At 38.5% G+C, this 23,063-nt stretch overlaps 1 protein-coding gene across 1 annotated transcript in view; it reads right to left on the bottom strand.

Annotated features, from left to right (window-relative positions):
* Window positions 1–2,501: 2,501 nt before the first annotated feature.
* LOC580021 overlaps window positions 2,502–23,063 on the bottom strand; it is a 35,113-nt gene continuing 14,551 nt past the window's right edge. The window contains exons 9-17 of the mRNA XM_030981066.1: window positions 21,023–21,114; window positions 20,443–20,674; window positions 14,384–14,463; window positions 13,281–13,524; window positions 12,554–12,633; window positions 10,769–11,003; window positions 10,013–10,093; window positions 6,593–9,585; window positions 2,502–6,093 (exon numbers count right to left, since the gene is read on the bottom strand). Coding sequence (XP_030836926.1) covers window positions 5,923–6,093; window positions 6,593–9,585; window positions 10,013–10,093; window positions 10,769–11,003; window positions 12,554–12,633; window positions 13,281–13,524; window positions 14,384–14,463; window positions 20,443–20,674; window positions 21,023–21,114 — 4,208 coding nt within the window. The 3' untranslated portion in view covers window positions 2,502–5,922. The remainder of the gene's footprint in view (window positions 6,094–6,592; window positions 9,586–10,012; window positions 10,094–10,768; window positions 11,004–12,553; window positions 12,634–13,280; window positions 13,525–14,383; window positions 14,464–20,442; window positions 20,675–21,022; window positions 21,115–23,063) is intronic.

Genomic DNA, 23,063 nt, shown 5'->3' with positions numbered 1-23,063 from the left:
TGGTACTAAGAGTATGTGCACACAATTCAATGATACCTGTAGTTCAATAACAACAACAACAAATGTTAAAATGGATATGCCCATTCACCTTGACTAAGCAGACAGACTATGGACAACTTTCCCTCCTTGCTTAACTGTAAAATTTGGTTTTCCCCAGATCATTAGGGCCAGTTATAACTGATGTAATTCAATGTGTGCCTGTCAGGAAGCCATCAATAGATTGATTACATTTTTAGACATTATTTTTACACAGTTGTAACCTTAATTTAACTACATCGAACCAGAATATTTCGTTACATACATGTACAACATTATAACTTCTCTATATCGTTTCTTTATCCAAAGAAAAGTTACCAAAGTTCATGTCTGCCCCCTTCTGCCAGGCATACAACATTTTGATCTACTCCAAAGTTGCCTATGAACTTTTTTCAACCTCTTTTTCATGAAATGATTTTGACAATATTATTCAATTTCAGAACTTCATTAATCAATCTGAAGAGTCATAGAGATTGATCAATAAAGTTCTGAGAATACGTAAATTTTATCTACAAAACATATTGTCAATCATTGCATGAAAAAGAAGAGGAAAAACAGTTCCAACTTTATGGACAACAGTGCATTAAATAATGAACCCATGTGGTCCTATTTCAAGAAAATGAATGAATAAATGAAACCTCCACTACTAGAAATTGCAGTGAAATACTTGGCAGAAAATGTGAATGGCAGAAATGAATATCAAATTGTAAGAATAGTTTTTGAAAATATATTTTGATTTTCAAACGTACTTCCCTGTCATAATCAAACTAAGGTATGCGAGATAGATGCATTCTACCTATGCTTTTGAAATAATTGGCTATAAGTAATTTTAGGACCCCAAAAAAGTAAATTTGGACACACTTAGTTAACTGCATTTGAAAAAAGCAAAGTTAAAGGGAACCAAAACCTTCATACTAAGTTACTTTTATTGTAAAGTATTTATATGAAAAATATCATTGAAAATTTGAACAAAATCGGGCAAGGAATAAGGAAGTTAGAGTTTTTTTTTAAATGACTAGTCACTAGAGGGCGGTATTCAATTTGATGGCATCATCTGTGGACAACTCTCCATGCCTTTTGTGTTTCATGTTTTTCCTTCTTTCTTGTGATTGAGATAATCTACTCCCCTGAAAGCAAGATATAGAATGCAAAATGATATTTTACTTCACATGTTATGAAGTCAGATCAAGAACACAAATAAATACGAAGAAAACGAAAAAATTGTGAAATTTTATGTACAAAAGGCATGGAGAGTTGTCCACAGATGATGTCAAAAAATTGAATACCGCCCTCTAGTGACTAGTCATTTCAAAAAGCTCTAACTTCCTTATTCCTTGCCCAATTCTGTTCAAATTTTCACTGATTTTATTCAAATCTTTTAAATTTTACAATAAAAGTAACTTAGTATGAAGGTTTTGGTTCCCTTTAACTGCATTTGAAAAAAAGTAAAGTAAAAGTAGAGCTCAAGTTGCTCCAATCTGCAAGGGACAGAATATCATAACTAAGATATAGATGAATGAATAAATGTATAATGTCCATATATAGATTGTCCCCAAGCGTTAATGTTCACCATAAAGATGAATTCAATAATACTCAATATATCTCATGAGGTAGTGCTACTCAAATATACAAGTACATGATTCTTTACCCGGCCTACATTGTAGGAGGGCCTCGATCTACACTAAATACAGGTATAACTACACAACAGCCCCACATATAGAAAAAGATGCAGGCAGCACATATTTAACAAGTTAAATTCATAATGCAGTATCTGCATTTCAGCTGGCAAAATACCCAAATTGTTTACATAACAATGCATTAATGAAGTACATGTGCCAGTATAGCATAATGCAGTAACATTCCATTGACAAATTCACACTAAATTTAGACTCGTTCATGGAAATAAATGACACATGTTCTTATGCATGCAAAATAGGTCCTATGCTTTTTCACTGAGCTGTGTATTATAAAATAGAGAAATATGACACGTATTACACTTTAGGGCATCATCAAAACACTGACCAAAACATTTGACTCTATTTTCAAGACTTAGTATTTTAATGTGACTCAATTTTCAGTCTCATTATTTTAATTTTTACTATTTTCAGTCTCATTATTTAATCTTATTCTACCCTTTTGAAAGTCTTAAAATCACAGCATCTCACAAAGTTGCAAGAGTGCAAGTTTGCTGACATCCCATTGATATGCATGTACATGCATTACAATTAACAAAGGGCTCAATGAGATTTCTGCAAACTTGTATTTTATGACAGATTTGTGGAAAGAGGATGCCCTAGCTGATGGGAAAATGCATGAATATCAAGAGATGCATCCACCAAGGATGGCTTTCTAAAAATTAAAATAAAACATAGCTGAGTAAGAATGGTGCAAATCAGCTCATTCAAATTACAGCTAGGAATCAGTTTTTCATGATTAACGGTCCAGATTTCAAATACAATATCTTCAAAGGATTGTTTTTCCATACTCCTCAGTAAGGAGATTTTTTTCTTGAGCTATAGAAAGGCATATAACCCTTGTTCGTGCTTGTGAAAATCTGTCAAATCATCATGGGTTGGTGCTTATAAAGCATTATACCAAGAATTCATCAAATTCATCAGAAGAACAATTTGAATGAAAAATTTAAGCAAAATTAAAAAAGATATTGCATATAATAATTATACCATAGTTAACTTAACACTATCACTCAAATAAGTCAAATTTCTAAACTTTTTTAGCCGAAGCAATAAAACAAGTTTTTGAAATGTTGATATTGGTTTCTTTGAAGCTCTTACAGGGAACGCTGTGTAAGAAGTTAATTTGTATGACCACAAAAAAAAGTAGTAAAAGTTTCAAATCGCTAAATCTATGCGAACCTCAAATTGGCAATTTGGTCAGTATATTGTGATGTATTCACAGTCAACTCCACCATTCATTACCAGTATATACTGAAATATAAGTAACTGTTTTTGCCCCCCTAGGTACTTTCTCTTTTTGGGCAATATTACAAATATATCATGGATAGCATATTACCATAGGTCCTCCACATAGAGTTGTCTGCCAACTACATCACAGTCATATTTTACTGTTCAGCCAATTTGAAATTCTCATAGTTATAGTGATCAAAACTTTTTTTTTAAACAACTTTCTTATTGTACGTCCAATTTTGTTAAAAATGTCTCCAATTTGCCAATCTGATTTTTCTACTTTATTTTAGGGCGATTATTTGGATTTCCCTGCAATTATATTAGCATGGCAAATTATTCATAGTCATAACAAGTGGTAGTACAACAGTCTAATGTAATTTTTCAAACTTTTCTTTCTAGGAATATGGTGTACAAATATATTTCTCTACTATGTTTCTTGATCTTTTCACTATACTTTTTAAATTTCTAAATGATGATACAGTCTCTAAATCTTGAACATTATTTGGAGGCAGGCTTATTTGTTTCCATTGTTTTTTGAGTGAGCGAGCAAAGTGAGCACGCAAAAAAAAAGACCACCCTAAAATGTTAAAATATCATTTTGCAATAACACATTACATAAGATATCCAATAATGTATACAGGCACCCCACTGTCAAATATACATGAATATGAGGATATTGGGGCATCTCGTTGCCCAGAATTATCCTGTTTCTATATTTTGCAATCAAGTGCAGTGAACGAGCATGGTAGCAATCCAATTTCGATATAAAAGATATAAAATATATTTGGGTAACTGGCTGTCAAATAAAATGATATTTGGGCACCTTTAAGCCAAATATGGAGGTATTCAGGTACTTTGTTGCCTGAAATCTTCCCGTTTCTAAACAAAGTGAGAGAGTGAGGAAGAATATTCTTTTCAACTTTAAAATGCTATTTCCTCATGATCTAATATGTGGTGTTTCATAAAATCAACATTATTCCAAAATACTATTTTGATGTAACACCATTTCTCTCCCAGCACTCTAGTTGAAAAGGGCTGTCATATGACATTGGTGAGCTTTGAAATAACAGAACATTTTTTTCTTTCTGAATTGGCCAATATTGAGATCAGTTGTCGTTTGTCTTCATAAAAAAATGACAGGCAAGTCATGCAGCGATATAAAGAAAATGTGTGGCAAACTTAATTTAATTTTGGAAAAAAATATTGTTCTGTATAAAATGAATGACATAGAAGAAGAGTCCTTGAGTAAGAGCAGGACTATACAGATAATGTAAGCTATGAAAGATATCATATAATGGGCATAAATAACTTATCAAAGGTTTTTAAAAAATCATATGCATAGAAAAAAACAATATTGACAAGGGTAGTATTTATGGCAAGATGGGTTTCAGCTGGCCTAAAGTCCAGAATAGCAGGATCGTTTTTTACTATTTAAAAAAATATGGGAGGCACTAAGAGAAATAAAACTCTAGCAAGATCCATACAGTCATGTATAGCAGGCTATCATGTAGGAATATTTGGTAATTATTTGGTTTATAACATGTATTCATATCTCACATATCTCATTCTGAGCTAACATGAGCAACAAACAAAAACTTATTTATTATAAAAGAAAATAAATAAAAATATCAGCTTAAATGGAATAAAGATTATTTCACACATCAACTGCGGCCATACACATTTTTTTTTGCAGTGTCAAAACCTACACAAGACTCAACATACCTCTAAAAAAAAATCCATACTCTCCACAAGACTGTATTGCTCTAATCCCTGCTGTATGACAGTTCTTGTGAAATTGAAATCTACCAAAACACATCCGACAATATCTCCATGCTTACTATCTACTTATACTTATTAGCCATGGTAAACTCTATGTTTTGTAAATGTAGAATAGTACATGACATAGTGTAAAGAGCCACTGCAAGTTGACTGATTATGAAGGGTTTCATAGAACTGTTGACCAGATCAAGATAAAAGAGCCCACTACTTAAGAAGAAAACACTGCAAATAAAACATGCAGGAATATAAGTATGTAGGAAACACACATTACCCCCTTGTAGAATGTCACATACAAGTATATATATATATATATACACCTACATATTTGGGCAACTTGTGAAGACCACCAAAGTCGCAGCATATGGAACATATCTTGTATTTTCAAACTCATGGTCATATGTATTTTTTTTCTATAACAATATAAAATCAACATCTTTCTTAGCAGTTGTGAGAATACAAAAGATAGGGATAATTGGCAAATTCACTTACACATAAAACATGGTCAAAGATTACCTTAACCTGAATTTTTAAAATAGGATAAAGCACATTTTTGTTGTTGTCCAAATGAACTCTTTAGTTTATTACTCTTAGACTTGGCATATCATACAGATACTGTTTGCTGGAACAGAGAAATTTGATGTGCCTGAATAAAGGATGTCACTGTAAAGCCTTACTCACTCTTATCAAAAGACAAACAATATCACAAGCAAAGTGAACAGCCGTAGCACAATGATGGATAATAGTTATCTGCAAAAAAGACAGAAACATTCATGTAGCTTTATCATACATAGACCTTATGCAGTGCATTGGGAAGCAAGTGATGGGCTCTGATGTAGGGTCAACATCCTAACAATATTTTGCACCTCATCATTATAGAGAGAACAAGACAGGACATTTTTAGCTGACCATACTGACCTACACCCAACATTGAAGAAAGAACAAGCTAGGAGCTGAGCTGTCAAGCTGCGCTAACATCATACTGGTACTGATCTTCTGCACCCAATATCGAAGAGAACAGGTTAGGAGTTGTTGAGCTGTGCTGTCCAGAAGTAACTATTCTGGCTTATGCAGGAAGGACATCAAGCTCTGGTGAACAATCACCGGTAGTGAGTTATCAAAGAATTGTTGACAATATAAGTGTTCATATGAGGTCATCTAGTTCTGCACTGACCTAAACTGATTATCATCTGGCCATGGAGTCCGTCTGTGGGGTGGGGCCGAGTGGACCCATGGGAAACTGGGACCGTAGCTTCACAATCTGCTCGTAGATCTTGAGCGAGGGAGCCACCTTCATTCCAGTCAGTTTGACCAGCTGCTCTTTGCTCAGAGACATCAGTTTCTGGCCATTGATATTCTGCAGTAATTACAAGTGACGAGAAATACATATAATTGCATGGTTGTTTTTTAATCCTTTTCCTACCATATATCATATTGCCCAAAATAACCCAGATCCTCCTTAGAACAAATGTAACTGAGAAACAATTTGTTTGAATCACAGAATCATTTTGTAAAAATGTATGGTATAACTGGGTGATGAATTATCATAGATTGATTTCTTGCAAGTTTTGTTTTTTATTTTTGGGATAATTTTGCAACCAAGGACCAATTCGATTTTCCATTATCCTACATGTAATACCGATCTGTAAAAATAATGCCGCAAGCAAGATGTAAAAGGAAAAAGGTCAATGCACTAATGTTCACATGCATGTCTTTTAGATCTCCTGAAAATTGAACATTGACTTACAAGGTATTATCCCCTTCCCTTACAATATTTTGTATACGGTTCAAATGAAATGAATATATTTCATTTGCAAGTTTCTATTTATGAAAAACTATTTAAAATGATATCTCACCTGTCTACAAAAACACTCTGCACATGAGCCTTCCCCTGTCTCAGCTAGGAATTGAACCACCTCAGCGATTCCCCATGTCCATGGATTAGGCATCTTTTCTCCAGGTGAATTAAGACTGGGCGTGGTTGGCCGTTCCCTGGTGAGGGCAGGTTCACCAGGTGTGGCAGGACTCGTTTGTGGGCTGCTGGTGCTGGAGGACGGGGCCTTACGACCCAGAGGGCTCGGCAGTAGGGATTGTTGATTCACCATAGCCTGGTGGAGGTTGTAAGATGGAGGCGGTACTGAAGGAGGGGGCAGGATATGTGTTGGTGGGGGCACTCCAGACAGCTGTTGTGAACCCAGGGAATGATTGGCTTGGGCTGGGATGGGGGATTTCTTAGGGTGGGGTGGGGGAGGGTACCGGGGCTGCATTAGGAGGGACTGCAGTGGAGGAAGCCGTTGGGGGGCACTGGCATGTGGGTGGGGCATGGGAAAGCTAGAGTCAATGGGCATGCGGTGCTGAGGGGGGAATGGCAAGAAGTCTGATCTTGGGTCTACCGGAGATCTTGGCATATTACGTAATGCTTGAGATAAATGAGCCCCGTAGGTTGGGGGAGGTCTGCTTATAGTAGGAGACATGGAGGTTGGACTGGACAGAGGTATACTTGTTGGGGACATACGAGGAGGATGGGTGAGGCCTTGCATCATGGTTGTAGGTGAAGGGGAACGGACATTGACAGGCATACAGAATTCTTTTGGCGGCCTTGACAGGGCTACCATATTGCACAGATCTCTACCAGAGGGTCTGAATCCAGAGAATACACCAGGGTGGGAAGAAGGGCTGAGTTGAGAATGGCTCACAAGCTCAGGGCCTAGGGGCAGACTGGATGGAGGAATATGTGACCTCTGCCCTTGCATCATCATTCTTATCATGTCTTGTTGCCTAGGAGATGGGAGACTGGGAATGGTACTGCCATCCATCGAGTTCAAGAACCCTACCTGAGCTATACCCTGTGGGTTCATCATCCCAAGCCCAGACTGCTCCTCACTGCTGATCCTCCTCTTCCTTTTTGCTTGCTGCTGCTTAGTCAGTATGTCGCTGATTTTTTCCTGCTTTAGGAAGAGAGAACGAAGTTTCTTCAGCTTCAGTTCATCTTCCTCCGACATCTGGGCTTTTCCTCCTCGAGACGTCATTGCGGAAGCAAGACTCTTCTTTCCTGCTTGTACCTGGTCTTTGGATGCAGGCGTTGGCTTTGGATGCTCTTGGGATGCCAGTGAAGTGTTAACATCCTTGATTATTTTCTGGACCTGCGCTTGCGACGCCAACAACGCTGCAGTGTCTGGACCAGCCTTTAACATTGTCCCGTTTTTTGCCAAACTTCCTTTGCCAGTCTCTTTGCGAAGGTTAGATGCTGATGCTCTTTTCTCTTTGATAGGTCTGAGAGGCACTATTTCACTTGGTTCAGCTTCAAAGTTATAGGGATCGTCAATTGCACTCGGCAGTTCTTTAACAAGCCGCTCTTTGAGGGTCAAGTCTCTAGACTTAGTCTTATCAATAAAAGAGTTTGTCCTTGGCACACTGGGCTTTCCCAAATCCTTGGTAGCAAAAGAAGATGAAAATCCAGCAACTAACTTTGATTCTTTGCTTGCACTACTCTCCTTGACCTGTGATTCTAGAGGCTTTGTGTTGGAGCCGCTCGGCATGCTTGTGAACACTGCACTATCTGATTTCAAGGTCTGACTACACACAGTATAAGGAGCTACTCTCACCGAAACGCTATCATCGACAGACTTAGCCAACAGTCTATCCAATGCAGAGACTTTGTCAGATGCAGTTCGGTTATCTTCCTCCACTGGGATATCAGTACTTGGGTCCTGGTTGCTCCCAGTGTTCATGGAGAACTTCACCTTGGACATTCTGTTCAAGTCTAGTCCACCCTGGGGAGTGTTTTTATCATTCAGAATATGATTTAGCACATTTTCCTCACCGTTTGTCAGGTCAGTCTGCATAACTGAAGGCAGTTCTGTCGGCAGATTCAACAGAGTTGCTAGTTGACTGGCCTTTGCTTTTGCTTTCGCCTTTTCTTTCCTCCTCTCCTTTTTTCGCTCTTTATCCAACTTTGACTTCTTCTTCTTCCCTTCCTTCTTGTGCTTCTCCTTCTCTATGTCCTCATCTTTGTCTTTGTCTTTCTCTCTGTCTTTCTTCTTTTTGTTTTTCTTCTTTTTCTTCTTCTTTTTCTTTTTCTCATGCTTGTTAACGCTTGGTATGAGAACAGGTGGAGCCATAGAGGCATCTTCAAAGTCATACATCTCAATGCCAAACTCATCGTTTTTCTCTTTCACAAAGTCTTTGAATGGCCTTGAAGACAGCATCTTTGAGCATTGTTGTTTGTGCTCTACATGTGACCAGTTCCTCATGGTGAACTTGCCAGGACTTTCTGCATCCCCCATGGACTCTGAGCACTCTGTCTGATGAGAAGCACCAGCCCCAATGTATCCTGAAGAGGAATCTGCTGACAGTGGAGGTGAATCTAGACTGGAAATAGACGTATCTGGCTTGGAATGGCTCTCCACGATGCCCTTCTCAACCTCTACGATGAATTCCCCATTTTCTATATTCTCTGGCTTCAAGAATCCTTTCACCATATTGCTAGTCTTCACACTAAGTGTCTGGTCTGGTGGTACGCTCTTTTCTACCTCTTTCTCTTGCACCTGCTGCCCAAGCAGACTGCCATTGCCTTGCCTGGATGAGGGCAGTGCGTAGTTGTGATGAGAGGCCGGCTCATGGGGCCTGCCTTTGCCATTGTGCTTCAAAGTTGATTTGGGCATCTTTAACTTGAGATTGGAGCGGACCTGAGGTTTCTTGATCAGGTGTTTCTTGGGAGGTGGAGGGATGATGCTCCTGTCATGGTTGCTCTCTTCATCAGAGAAAGAGTAGACTGAAGGCATCATCTTCTGAGCTTCATCACTCTTCTCTCTGCTCATCCTCTCCAGGGCTGGAGTTAGAGACATCCCTGTCAAATAAACAAACAATAATATGATAATCAACTCTATATTAAACATACAAAACATGTCAATTTCATCTGGAGGGAATTAAGGCAAGCAATCAAGAGAACAATAAGTCATAATTATAAGTCCTGAATCTTGCAAGGGGCACGACCAACTGACTTGGTTTGTAACACAAGACCATCAGGATGGGCAATCCCTCCCTTACTTTCATTTTTTGTTCTTGCACTAATCATGAATCTGCTAAAGGAAATACTAAATATTAAAAGGTTTTAAAGGTGAGCTGGGCATTCTCCATCTAAGACACCATTTCTTGATGAAAATAAATTTGTTTTAATGGCATTGACACTGACAATTCTACTGAGGAGCATGCGCTTAATTTAAGTTTATTAATCCAACTCTATCATGATTTCTAATTGTAGAGGGGAAACTCACTTCTCTTTTCTCCAGTAGGATAGTGCTTTCTTCTTGAGATTGGTTTGCATACTGGTGTGATGCTGATATAATCCTGTGACTCTGCTCATTCAAAGGAAGACAGACATAAAGAACATCAGTTAAATAGCACATATGTTTCTCTGGTTCATCTCCCACCATTGCCAAACCATTGTAAATGTATCTAACCCAGGTAAATAAATGATGATGGTTATAAAAAGATCATCTAAGGGTGTGACTGACAATACAAAAAATGCTAGCATATAGTAATTATATAGAATTCAGAGGTTGATTTGCTAAAAATTTATTTATCTCTTCTCCTGAATTGGCGATAAAAGGCTAATTAAGGCAAATATTTGCACTACTTGAATTCAAAGATCTTTTACCATTAACAATTTTGTTATTTGCATGTAAAATCAAACAGCTCATATCTACCATCTGTTCTATGTCACCATGTATCCATATAAAAACATCTAACACTACCCCCACAGGGCAGTCTACCCACTGGTCAAATGACCTTTGAACAGTGAGTAATCCAATCATTCAATCATTTACCATGTACACTAATAGTGTTCCTGCTTTGTGTATTATGTTGTCACAGATTCATGCAGGGTTAGGGTTGGCTGGATTTGAGGTTACCTTTTGGGTTAGGTTTAGCATTGTGAATGTGATTAGGTATAGTGTTAGGTCCTGGGTTGAAATTAGAAATTCGGTTAGAGTAGAAAACGACTACGGAGTCTTGGTCGCATCCCAACTCACCATGTATCCTTGGAGGTTGTAGTTTATATGAGACCATCTCACACCACCCGACTGGGCAGATGTCTGGTGAATCACAGTCCATCCACTGATCAAACGATCTGTCCCATCCATCAAAGTGAACCCTCAACAATGGACCAGCCACCTTGGTCACCGTGGCAACACAGATGAAACCGGACTCTATCAGGTCAACCGCTTCCAGCTTGTGACCGACCTTGAAACCTCGGTCTACAGTTTTCTGCAGGAGAAGGATACAACAAATTACAATATTGTGAGTTTTGTATTGCCTAGCCGTGCCTTGCTTTGATCCCTTAACTCCTGTAGATGAGTGATGATGATGGCGTGGTGGCGATGATGGTCGGAGTTTTGTCTAATTGTCTTTTCTTGTCTATTCCTGTATGTTGTCAGTCTACCTTCTCTTTGGCCTGCCATTTCTTAATTTTTACTTGTATGCTCATCATGAAGACATTACCCAAAGCTACTCGTTACAAAAATATGGCTTTCATGAGAGAAACTACTAGGTATTAAAATCAAGTGTTGATTGATAAATAAATATAATACACGAGCAGAGAATTCATTCTAATCACAAAGTGTTTTCCTCAGGTGTAAATAAGCAACCTATTTGAATGTCCTATCCTAAGGTTTTACAGCTAAACTGTATCCTCAAATTCAGAATCAGACAGAGGCAAACTGAGACACATTGCTTACTTCAATGGTTTGATGGTTTGTTTTAAACGGACTGTTAAGAAAGCATTGTATGCTTGTAAGTAAGAAACCAGGGGATCGATGGATGTTAGTCCTCTCTGAGGGACTTGTTATTAGGATGATTGTCTTACCAAAGGGCACTACTGCATCGATTTGGTTTAGAACCTGGGACCTCCTGATTATGAGTCCGCTGCTATACCACTGAGCAATCACGCCTTCTCAATAATCTTATTTTGAGTATGTCTTCCAAACTATACAATACAAACTTAGATGCACCTTCCAATTGAACCTCAACTCATATACCGTATTTGCCAGCAATAAGGCTGCACCGTCGCATAGGCTGCACCCCAACTTTGACATTTCAAAGAGGAAAAAAAAAAAAAAAAAAAGGGAAAAAAAAACCAAAAGACAAAACAAAATAATCGCAATTTTCTCGTAAAACACTAATTTTTTTACAAACTGATACCAAATTCATCAATATTCTTATAATTTACCGGAAGTTTAGCTCAAAAAGTGATCGCGGGCAGATTTGGTGTCCTATATATACCCCTACCACAATGTACGATGTAATGCGAAACTGCATGAAATGGAAAACAAAATGGCGACTTCAGATGGATGCTTTGCGGCAGGTCCCTTCCTTTACTTTTGCAATGCATTGGCACGAGCTTAGATCAAGATCTATGGCAAATGTTGGTTTAGCAATTTATTTTTGTATTCTTGTCAACAATGTAAGATAAAATTGTCAACAATGTAAGATGTGTTGAAATGTCCTGTACCATAGTGGTACAGTTATTTTACCGTATGTAGTCCCATATGTGCAAATTCGTGCTGGTTTTGATGTTTTTTTTTTTTTTTTTACTCTTTCACCGTAAAGGCCGCACCCCGACTTTTTGATATTTTCTCTTCCAAAAATACTGCGGCCTTTAGGCCGGCAAATACAGTAACATATTGCAAAGTATATAATGTATGTGCAGAACCAGAAGGGGGTTAATTTTGTGTTAAACTTATAAGTACATGTAGAAGAGTTAGCAGCATTTTGGCTTCAATTAGACAATGAGATGATTTGTGTGTGTGTGTGCTTACCTGATGAAATATTTCAATGGGTGCTGACAGAGACTCGGTCGTCCGTAGGTAATCTACCCAGTCAAAATTACTATCTGAACCTGCAGAGATAAGAATCGCACATAGAAAATAGTTTTGAAAAGAATTAAATAGTGAAAACATGTGAATTACATCCTTCATTGTTCTCCAGGTCTAAAGATTTCAACAGAAGTCCTCTCTTAAGCAAATACAGTGTATACATATTTATCACCTGAATAAAGTGAAGGTAATTTTGCACTTTGTTTAGTCTTATGGACTGCTTAATTACCACATATGAATCAAGAAGAATATTAAATAAATATTGAATAGACTTTCTTACCTGAGAATAAAACTAATAATAATGAATTAATAAACTTGTTTACATACCCTATAGGGTATATGAATATGCTGAACATTAGAAGTTACAATTCAAATATAAATTCACTTTCAATTAATAAAAAAATAAATATCAACAGTGTGGATGAGAATATAATAATAATAATAATAATAATAATAATAATCTTTTAAAGTCCACTCCAAATTTTATTAAGTTAAACCGAAAATGGAAATTCTTTTTGCCCAATTGATCATGAGCCCGGCAGCCACTGAGCAGCGCCAGATTGACGTTGCTCTTTTTAGATCAATTAAAGGTCGCTTCACAAAAACCAAGGATACTATTATAATGAAGATGTAAAAGGGAATATTCTTTTGAATCCAGTGTTTCAAGTACCTCTTGGAGGTTGAAGGTCGATCTTATGGTATTCACAGAACCCCACTGGCAGGAGAGCAGGGGAGGTACAGTGACAACAGAACCAGCTGTTAGTATCCTCCAGGCACCCATCTACACCAATCATCAGATACCCCTCCCTCAGTACTTGCATCACCGTGGCAACGCAGACCGTGCCTAGTCGCAGGGGGTCCACCACCTCCAGCTTCATGTTGATGCGAAATTGGGTCTCCTCCTTGGATGCCGGCTGTCAATTGGTATTTGGTAAAGAAGTTGTAATTTACAGATTATAATTTCAATTTTTTTTTGTATAAAAAAACATGATACTTGATATCAATTGTACAAAAGTAATCCCTCTTTGAGTGAGAATATTTATATTCATCATTTTCTCTCCCCTGAAAGTTAGTCTAAAGTTTTGGTAACAAAAGATACAGTTCTTAAATGACTCAACATGATTTACATTAACTGTTCAACACTTATCATATTTGCAACACAGACAGAGAGGGAGTAAAAAAGAGAAAATACAGATAGATGATTACTTATACTGCTTTCAAACTGGCTTCTATCAGAGTCACACTGATGAAAATACTGATTAAATTTTCCTTATGTAAACAAAGGTGAAACCGCCGTTTCCCTGCTGTCGCTTTCATACTGCCGGTGAAATCACTCGCTGTGGCGAGCCCTTGCCGGAAGTGAAGAATTATTGAGCAATTATTAAGCCTGCGCCCCATCTAGCTAGCATGCAGCATGTTCAACCATAAGTCAACAAACACAGCTGGTTACGATAAAGCGCGCGTACACTGCGACCTTTGACCATTTTAATCAGTGTTTTAATCACTGTTTTCTCCCGAACGCATTCACAGTGGCTGTTTCATCGGTGTCACACCGATAGAATGAGAATTAAATCGCCTATTTCTCTTCTTTTCATCGGCTATTTAATCGGCTTTTTCTCCTCTATAGCATTCATTCTGGCAGTTTCATCGGATACATCCGATGAAAATCAGGCCAGTTAGAAAGGGGTATCAGACAATATGTCATTAAATCAATTCATTAAAGGAATAGTTTGCAAGAAGCCGAGTGCAATGTAAAGAGCATGAAAATCTCACCATGTTAAAGATTTCCCATGGTGCATCATCTGGTCCAGACTTCTTGTTCCTTCCCTTATCCAAGGCCTCAGATATATATGCTAGAATAACGGAAGAAAATTGCAATATTTATGTATTTACATCACATGAAATAGGAAAAGAATGTTATATTTTCTTTTTTATTAATTACAGTTTCTAAAGTAAATTTCAACTGAATCTGAAGGAACATCTAAAAGTTTACGTACAATAAAAAACCTCACTACAAATCTCATCACATTATCAAATGGATGGTGAATTCAATTACAATGAGCACCATCATCATCATCATCATCACGCCACAGCCACCACAACTCATCACACCATCATCATCACGCCACAGCCACCACAACTCATCACACCATCATCATCACGCCACAGCCACCACAACTCATCACACCATCATCATCATGCCACTGCAACCACAACTCATCACACCATCATCATCATGCCAGATCCACCACAACTCATCACACCATCATCATCACGCCACTGCCACCACAACTCATCACACCATCATAATCATCATAATCATCATGCCACAGCCACCACAACTCATCAAACCATCATAATCATCATAATCATCATGCCACAGCCACCACAACTCATCACACCATCATCATCATCATGCCACAGCCACAACTCATCACACCATCATCATCATGCCACAGCCACCACAACTCATCACACCATCATCATCATGCCACAGCCACCACAACTCATCACACCATCATCATCACGCCACAGCCACCACAACTCATCAAACCATCATAATCATCATAATCATCATGCCACAGCCACCACAACTCATCACACCATCATCATCATGCCACAGCCACCACAACTCATCACACCATCATCATCACGCCACAGCCACCACAACTCATCAAACCATCATCATCATGCCACAGCCACCACAACTCATCACACCATCATCATCACGCCACTGCCACCACAACTCATCACACCATCATAATCATCATAATCATCATGCCACAGCCACCACAACTCATCACACCATCATCATCATGCCACAGCCACCACAACTCATCACACCATCATAATCATCATAATCATCATGCCACAGCCACCACAACTCATCACACCATCATCATAGTGCAGCGGCTTAGCAAGAAAATTGTGCACTTTTTGATAAAAGCATGAAACTTCTAGCATAGTTTGCTTTCACCATAAGATTTATTTTCAGATGTGGAGGGAAGTCAGATTTGACCTCTGATGACCCTGAGAGGTCAAATCCAAAATGGCCGCTAGGCCGCATGGTCTAATGTACAAACATGCTTAACTTTTGAACCAAATAGTCCAGAGAAACGTTTAAGGTGTCATTTCCAACTAGCTTGGGGATGCCAATTCATTTGGTAATACTTTTGAGATCGCCTGAACTCAGGGTTTTGCATTTAGGTCAAGGTCAAGGTCAAAATTGACTAAAAATAGCAAGTTTTGAATGGTTACAAATGGTTAAATCTCATTTATTTGTCATTTGTTCTCAAATTTCTTTAGGAATGGTTCCCCTGCATAGTCCTCCACCTTAATCCTTTTCAGGTAGTCTATTTCAGTTTAATTTGACCTCTGATGACCCTGAGAGGTCAAATCCAAAATGGCCGCCAGTCCGCAAGGGCTAATGTATAAACGCAGTAACTTTTGAACCAAATAATCCAGAAAAAACATTTAAGGTGTCATTTCCAACTAAATTGGGGATGCCAGTTCATCTGGTAGTACATTTGAGATCGCCAGAACTCAGAGTGTGGTATTTATGTCAAGGTCGAGGTCAAAATTGACTAAAAATAGCAGGTTTTGAATGGTTACAGAAGGTTAAATCCCCATTATTTGTAATTTGTTCTCCCTAGCTATGTTCTCAAATTTATTAAGGAATGGTTCCCCTGCAGAGTTCTCCACCTTAATCCTTTTCAGTTAGTTTATTTAACAGTTTGATGTGATTGTGACCTCTGATGACCCTAAGAGGTCAAATCCAAAATAGCCGCCAGTCCGCATGGTCTAATGTACAAACGTGGTAACTTTTGAACCAAAAAGTGTAGAAAAACGTTTGAGGTGTCAACTAACTTGGGGATGCTAATTCATATCGTAATACATTGAGATCGCCAGAACTCAGGGATTTGCAATAAGGTCAAGTTAAAGGTCATATTAGGCCAAAAAAGTGCTGTTTTCTTTTTTAAAATAAAATTTGCCTCTATTTTGACACTTAAGGTTTCATTATTTTAAAAATTAATAAAAAGACCCGTGTACCACCACTTTGTCTATCCAGGGCCAAATTTCATAGAGCTGCTTATCGGCTGGTTCTGTGCTTACGTATTAGTTTCTACTTCAAAGCACTGCTAACCGTAAGCACACGAAAATGCATTAACATTACGCTAGCTGCTTACTGGACGAAAATGAATTTTGTAACAATGTAACCCGTTGTGAACGTACAAGGTACAAATTTGTCTGCTACAGTTATAGCACGTAAATTTGCTTACCGGTTAGCAGCTTTATGAAATTGGGCCCAGAAGACAAAAAAAGCTATTCCAAATACGACCTAAAACCTGTTCATAACCACAGCTATAGATATCTACATGAATTTAGCACTGTCCACAACTTATGCATATCCTAATGATGGTAACGATCAAAATCTAACAGTCTCCAGAACAAGATCACAGTTCAGTGCATCCTTTCTTGCAGCGACAGTGGATTATTCATGCCACAATTTTTATGCTTCCGGGAGAGTGGTCCAAAGAGGCTGCCACTCAGTTGTTTCGTTTGTCCAGCCCAAGTCAGATGGCTCTGCATCTCTGGATTCTTGGCCAATATCTGGTTTCAACAGTTGGCCTGGTAGCAAGTGCGCTTGAGGTGCTGCTTGAGTGCTGCCTGGGATGGAGGAAAGTTCTCCAGGTTTCTAGACTTCTGTGCGAAGAGCTGTTTCCTGGCATCATTCACTATCATGCTCTCACTGGTTCGGTCGTATTAGCACCACAAATTGCTCTGGCAGTAACATTGATCATTCACTGACCTCCCTAGGCATGCACAGGAGTTCATTGAAGGAATCATTCACCTCTGGGAAAGACTTCTAAGTTTTTCCTGTGAATGTAGAAACAGTGTGACACCCGGTGAACGCATGAAAGATTGGAAGAGTCATACATTGTGTCAGACTCATGGTGGCAACTATCATGATTTTATGAAAAGCCTAGTATCGAAAGCTTGATCTGACATCAAAAGCGATCCCCAGCATCAGGAGCTGTCTTGCTGAATGAAGCCACAGCCAGTTCAACCGCATCAGTACCAACAATACGTATGGATACCCTTTTACACCCATGGGACAAGGCCTGCCAAGTGTGACTCAGCAGGAGAGCAGAGTACTCCACTTCCATCTGTTGCATATTATACAGTTCCTTGCCCTGTGGTAGAGGAAGGTAAACGGCTTCGCAGACATGAAATCAAACAATTCGGTTTTGTTCTCATTGAATCGAAGGAAGTCCTTCCAGCTTTCTGGCAGCAAAATAGAAGGAGCCACCCTTTTCCTGGTGCCCTTTCCCTTTTCCTGCCCTATTGAGGCTTTCAGGCTAGCAGGTAAGTATACACCATAGCCAAGGTCGAGGCGGATGCTTTTCTCGAGTTGAGCAAAGATGTATGGGGCAAACACTTTTTCTCCATACTCTTGAAATGTTCTTGATGTTCCAGGGTTGATCATTTGAACCACAGCTTCACCATCAATAATTATTGCTTGGGCCACAGGTGCACTATTGTTTTCGAGCAGATTTGATTCCAGGCAGCGAAGTAGATCTGCTTTAACTCCAAACCGCATTTACCTCCAGTTAACAAAGCTGGCGGGACTGCCTGGTTTTCATGAGAGAAGAAATTGTCCATATCTCCATCCCTTGACTGATACGAGATGTAAATCCTCAAAAAGAGACCACAGTCACTCTTAAGTGCTGAAAGCTGTGCCTTCTGTTTTAACATATATATAACCTTCGCCGGCTGCCGACTGAAAAATGGCAACTTGTTCGTATGAAGTGTTTGTGTGACAGCTAGGTGTCGTACACTGCTCTAGCCTTTCTGTCACAAACTTTGTGTACTGCTCACCTAGGGTCTCAATCCTTCTCCCCGTTTCAGCCAATTGGATGTCCATGATATGCCGCTTGTGCCAATGACTAGTATGTCTTGACTTTGTTCTTGAGATGGATTCCCCATCTCTTTCAGTACTGTCAGAAGTTCCCATTCCTCAAGAATGCTGCCTGCACTCCAGGTTGCTGGTCAAGGTGATGTTTGTATAGTGTTAGCGGAAACGTTCGTTTGCTTTATGGCATGTTCCTCCAACTCTGTAGCGATTATTTAAATTACTTAAACCAAATAAAACACAAAGTAACTTAAAGAACGTCTTACCAGTATTATTGAGCAGTAACGGAAAGGAGCAGTTTCCCTGACTTGAATTGAGGTTTGTACCGTATACTGCCTAGCTGCCCACTGACCATGCTATATGCATATGGTCAGTTACAAGACAACTACTGGTTTGGTGCTATAATTAGTGAAATAAACTAACTGACAGGGATTACGATGGAGACTATGCAGGGGAACCACTCCTAAAGAAATGTGAGAACATAGGGGGACAAATAAATGGGAAAAACTTTTTGTAAACATTCAAAACTTGCTATTTTTTTAGTCAATTTTGACCTTGACCTTGACTTCATGCAAAGCCCAGAGTTCTGGCGTACCCAAAAGTATTACCAAATGAATTGGCATCCCCAACTTAGTTGGAAATGACACCTTAAACGTTTTTCTGGACTATTTAGTTCAAGAGTTAAGCGTGTTTGGACAATTATTAGACTATGCGGCGGACTGGCAGTCATTTTTTATTTTACCTCTCAGGGTCATCAGAGGTCAAATCTGATTTCGCTCTACATCTGAAAATGAATCTCATGGTCTGCAGGGGAACCACTCTTAAAGAAATTTGAGAACATAGGAGCGAACAAATGACAAATAAATGGGATTTGTTTCGTTGTAAACATTGAAAACTTGCTATTTTTAGTCAATTTTTACCTTAACCTTGACCTAAATGCCAAACCCCGAAATCTGGCGATCTCAAAAGTATTACCAAATGCATTGGCATCCTCAATTTAGTTGGAAACGACACCTTAAATGTTTTTCTGGACTATTTGGTTAAAAAGTTAAGCGTGTTTGTACATTAGGCCATGCGGACTGGCGGCCATTTTGAATTTGACCTCTCAGGGTCATCAGAGGTCAAATCTGACTTCCCTCCACATCTGAAAATGAATCTTATGGTCTAAACTAACTATGCTAGAAGTTTCATGCTTTTATCAAAAAGTGCACAATTCTCGTTATATGGGGAGCTAATCCGCTGTACTATCATCATGCCACAGCCACCACAACTCATCACACCATCATCATCACGCCACAGCCACCACAACTCATCAAACCATCATCATCATGCCACAGCCACCACAACTCATCACACCATCATCATCATGCCACAGCCACCACAACTCATCACACCATCATCATCACGCCACAGCCATCACAACTCCTCACACCATCATCACCATCCTCTTATTTATCCTTCTCCTCATTGTCATGATCCTTGTCATGATCATCAGTATTGATATTATCATCATTGCCAACACCATGGTCTAACAAAAGTTGTTAGTTGGCATGGCACCTTGTCGTCTTTTTTCTTTTCTTTTCTTTTCTTTTATTCTTTTTTTTTTTTTGTTCTTACCTTGTTCGTTTTCTTTTATTACTTTTTTCTTGATTAATATTGATTAGACACAATTAGCCCTGGGAACCAAATATTTTACAAGCATTGCTTCTTTTTTGTTCCACCATATTCCACATTATTTTAATTACAAACAATTGTTGATTTTATAATATTTACTGTACTTTACTCTTCAATTAATTCATTTAATTGTATTTCGCTTTTGAATGTATTGTTTGTTTGTATAATTACTTGTTCAAATTTATTAGTGAAATGTGGAAATAAATTCAAATCAAATCAAATCGAATCCTGGAATGTGACATACCAGCAGTAGAGATGATTGGATGACCAACTCGTTGGGACCATCCCACAGGATGAATCCAAGGTGACGTCTCATGGAACCAAAAGTCCTTGCTTGGGTCCTTGCAGTCATCGTATTGCACATGAATGCGGCTTGCCACCGTCTCCGTCACCGTGGCAACAATGGCGTGGGAGATTTTCTGTTTGTAGACAGCCTCAAGATGCATGCCAGGTTTAAATCTACATTTCAGGTAGTCCTAGATCAAAATGAAATCCAGCATGAAAGTTCAAAAATACATCTAGATTGAAAGTGGTAGGGTTCTTCTTTTTCTTTCATTTGATATAAATGTTATTTTACTTTATTGATGATATGAAAGTTTTAAACAATAAAGAGCGCCCACTTTATTTTTTTGCTGAGTGTATAATCCCATAACGAATCCTCATATATTATACTTTGTATGTAAGTGTTGCTTCATGGCTTTTCACCATCATGAAGATGTCTGAACAGAATACATCATACAGTCAAAGAAAAATTTCAGACTCAGCAGACAAACAAGAAAACTGTTAGTAAGAGCTGATAAGAGGAAAGTGAGCTTCATAGATACCTTGTTTGGGGGCAGCATGATGGTTGGGCTTCCAGAATGGGCAGCTCGGGCAAGATGCTCTTGCCAGCTGTTACCTAGACGAGCTAAAACACCTATACAGTGTGATGTAAATAACATGGAGAGAATGACATCAACATTGAGTCTACAATGTTACATACTGTGAAGTGTATATCTAACCTACATCCCAATAATGATTCTTAGAGTATAGTTATAGAACTTTCACTCAATAGAGGTGGGGTTTTTTAATAGGGGAAAAATAAAAAATAAAAGACTTGTGCATGTTTCATTTTAATCATGTGGACTCTAGACAGGGTGAATGTAAGATATGCTATGTTCATGCTATGTTTCTTGGCATGAAAAGACGATAAGGAAATTAAAGAAGCATAGCCAATTGTACAGAGAAACTTACATATAAAAACTGCTAACATAAGACAAAAAGGTCATCTTTACAGACAAGTCTTATGCAAAGATTTTGTTTAAAAAAAGTTTCAATTAGAAACTATTTTCAAAAGGAAACTAAAAATATGGAGTTAATACATAGGTGGTTACTTTTGCAGGTTTGATGGTGATTTGTTGTTTTCTCCAGCTGATTTTGCTTCAGGCTTTAATTCTTCAAAACTAGACATTGTAGGATAACGTTAGGGTTGTGATTGGGTTTTAATTTAGGTTTAGCTTGAGGATGAGAGTTAGGGATAGTGTTTGGTTGGTAGTAGGCTTGGGCGGTTCCCTTGTTGATGAGAACCGACTCCGGTTCCCACTCTCGGCCTCGGTTCCAAGTGGAATCGACTCCCGCTGGCTGCCATATACAGTACATGTAATTGAAGCCACAATGCTGTAAAGGCCACACACACACACCAGGGAGGTGTTTACACACTGTATGTTATGTACTGTGCATGTCGGCTCCACTCAGCAGTGGCACCGATAGCAACAGATGATTTTCTGAGATATTTTTTTGGAAAACTTTACTTTTAAAAATGAGTATCAAAAGTATGAATGTATGTGTGACTTGTGTGTGTAAATTGATGTTTTGTTTATATCTGTTTCGTCTCATGATATCTCTACAATTACATGCAATTAAACAATATATAAAGAAGATCAAAGTGCAGACCTTCATAAACAGTTATGAAATGATTTATTTTACTACTTTCGATCAAATCGAGAAAAAAACATGACCACTGCTAATAAAGTAATTAATTATTTAATAACTCATGGCAACTTGGCAACAATGTAAACAAACAAAAACATGTTAGGTCTAATTTAAATTCTAAACTTCAACATAGAATGATGGAATAATCAACTCGTACTTACACTGCTAAAATGTAAGAAATGCAGAACAATTATTTCCAATATTACGGTAAACAATCCATTATGTAAAACTAAAGATTCTGATTCCCTGCCTAAAATAAATGGAATGTATCCGAAACATGCCTGGTCCGCTGGCTCTCCTCCCAGGGACCAACCTTTATCTGAGAGCTAAGTGTAAATAACTCATGCTCACATGGCCGCCCGCCCGCCCAATGCCACCCAAAAACTTTAATGACCCCAGCCCCAGCTCGTGGCACTCCATTCCCATGGTTACCACGTGCTTTCTAAAAACAACAGATAACAGCGCTAGATCTTGGTTTCAGAATAACTAGTCTGCATTTTCAGCCACTCTTAGAGATTGCGCTAATGCCACAGCGAGAGGGGACACTTGACTTGCCTGAATTATTCTTATTTGTTTAAATACCCCCAAAAAGAACACAAGACAGAGAGATGTAGATCTGCAAAACTTATTCTTGAGACAAAAATAATAACAGAAGGGGATGCTAGAGGGGGAGAGAAAGGGAGAAGGGGAGATGTTGACCTGCCACATTTATTCTTGCAAGGAAAACAAAATAACTGAAGGAAACAAGATATAGGGGGTGGGGGAATGTGCATGTAAATTGTAGACCTGTCAAACTTATTTTTAAGAAGAATAAAACTTGATGAGGATAATTCAAGGGAGAGAAAGGAGGAGGAAATTGTGAGTTGTGTGATTTAGTTTATTTGAGGAAGAAAA

This window comes from Strongylocentrotus purpuratus, unplaced genomic scaffold (genome assembly GCF_000002235.5).
Source record: "Strongylocentrotus purpuratus isolate Spur 01 unplaced genomic scaffold, Spur_5.0 spur5_scaffold_11, whole genome shotgun sequence".
Taxonomy (NCBI): domain Eukaryota; kingdom Metazoa; phylum Echinodermata; class Echinoidea; order Camarodonta; family Strongylocentrotidae; genus Strongylocentrotus; species Strongylocentrotus purpuratus.
This window is presented reverse-complemented; position numbering and strand designations above follow the sequence as displayed.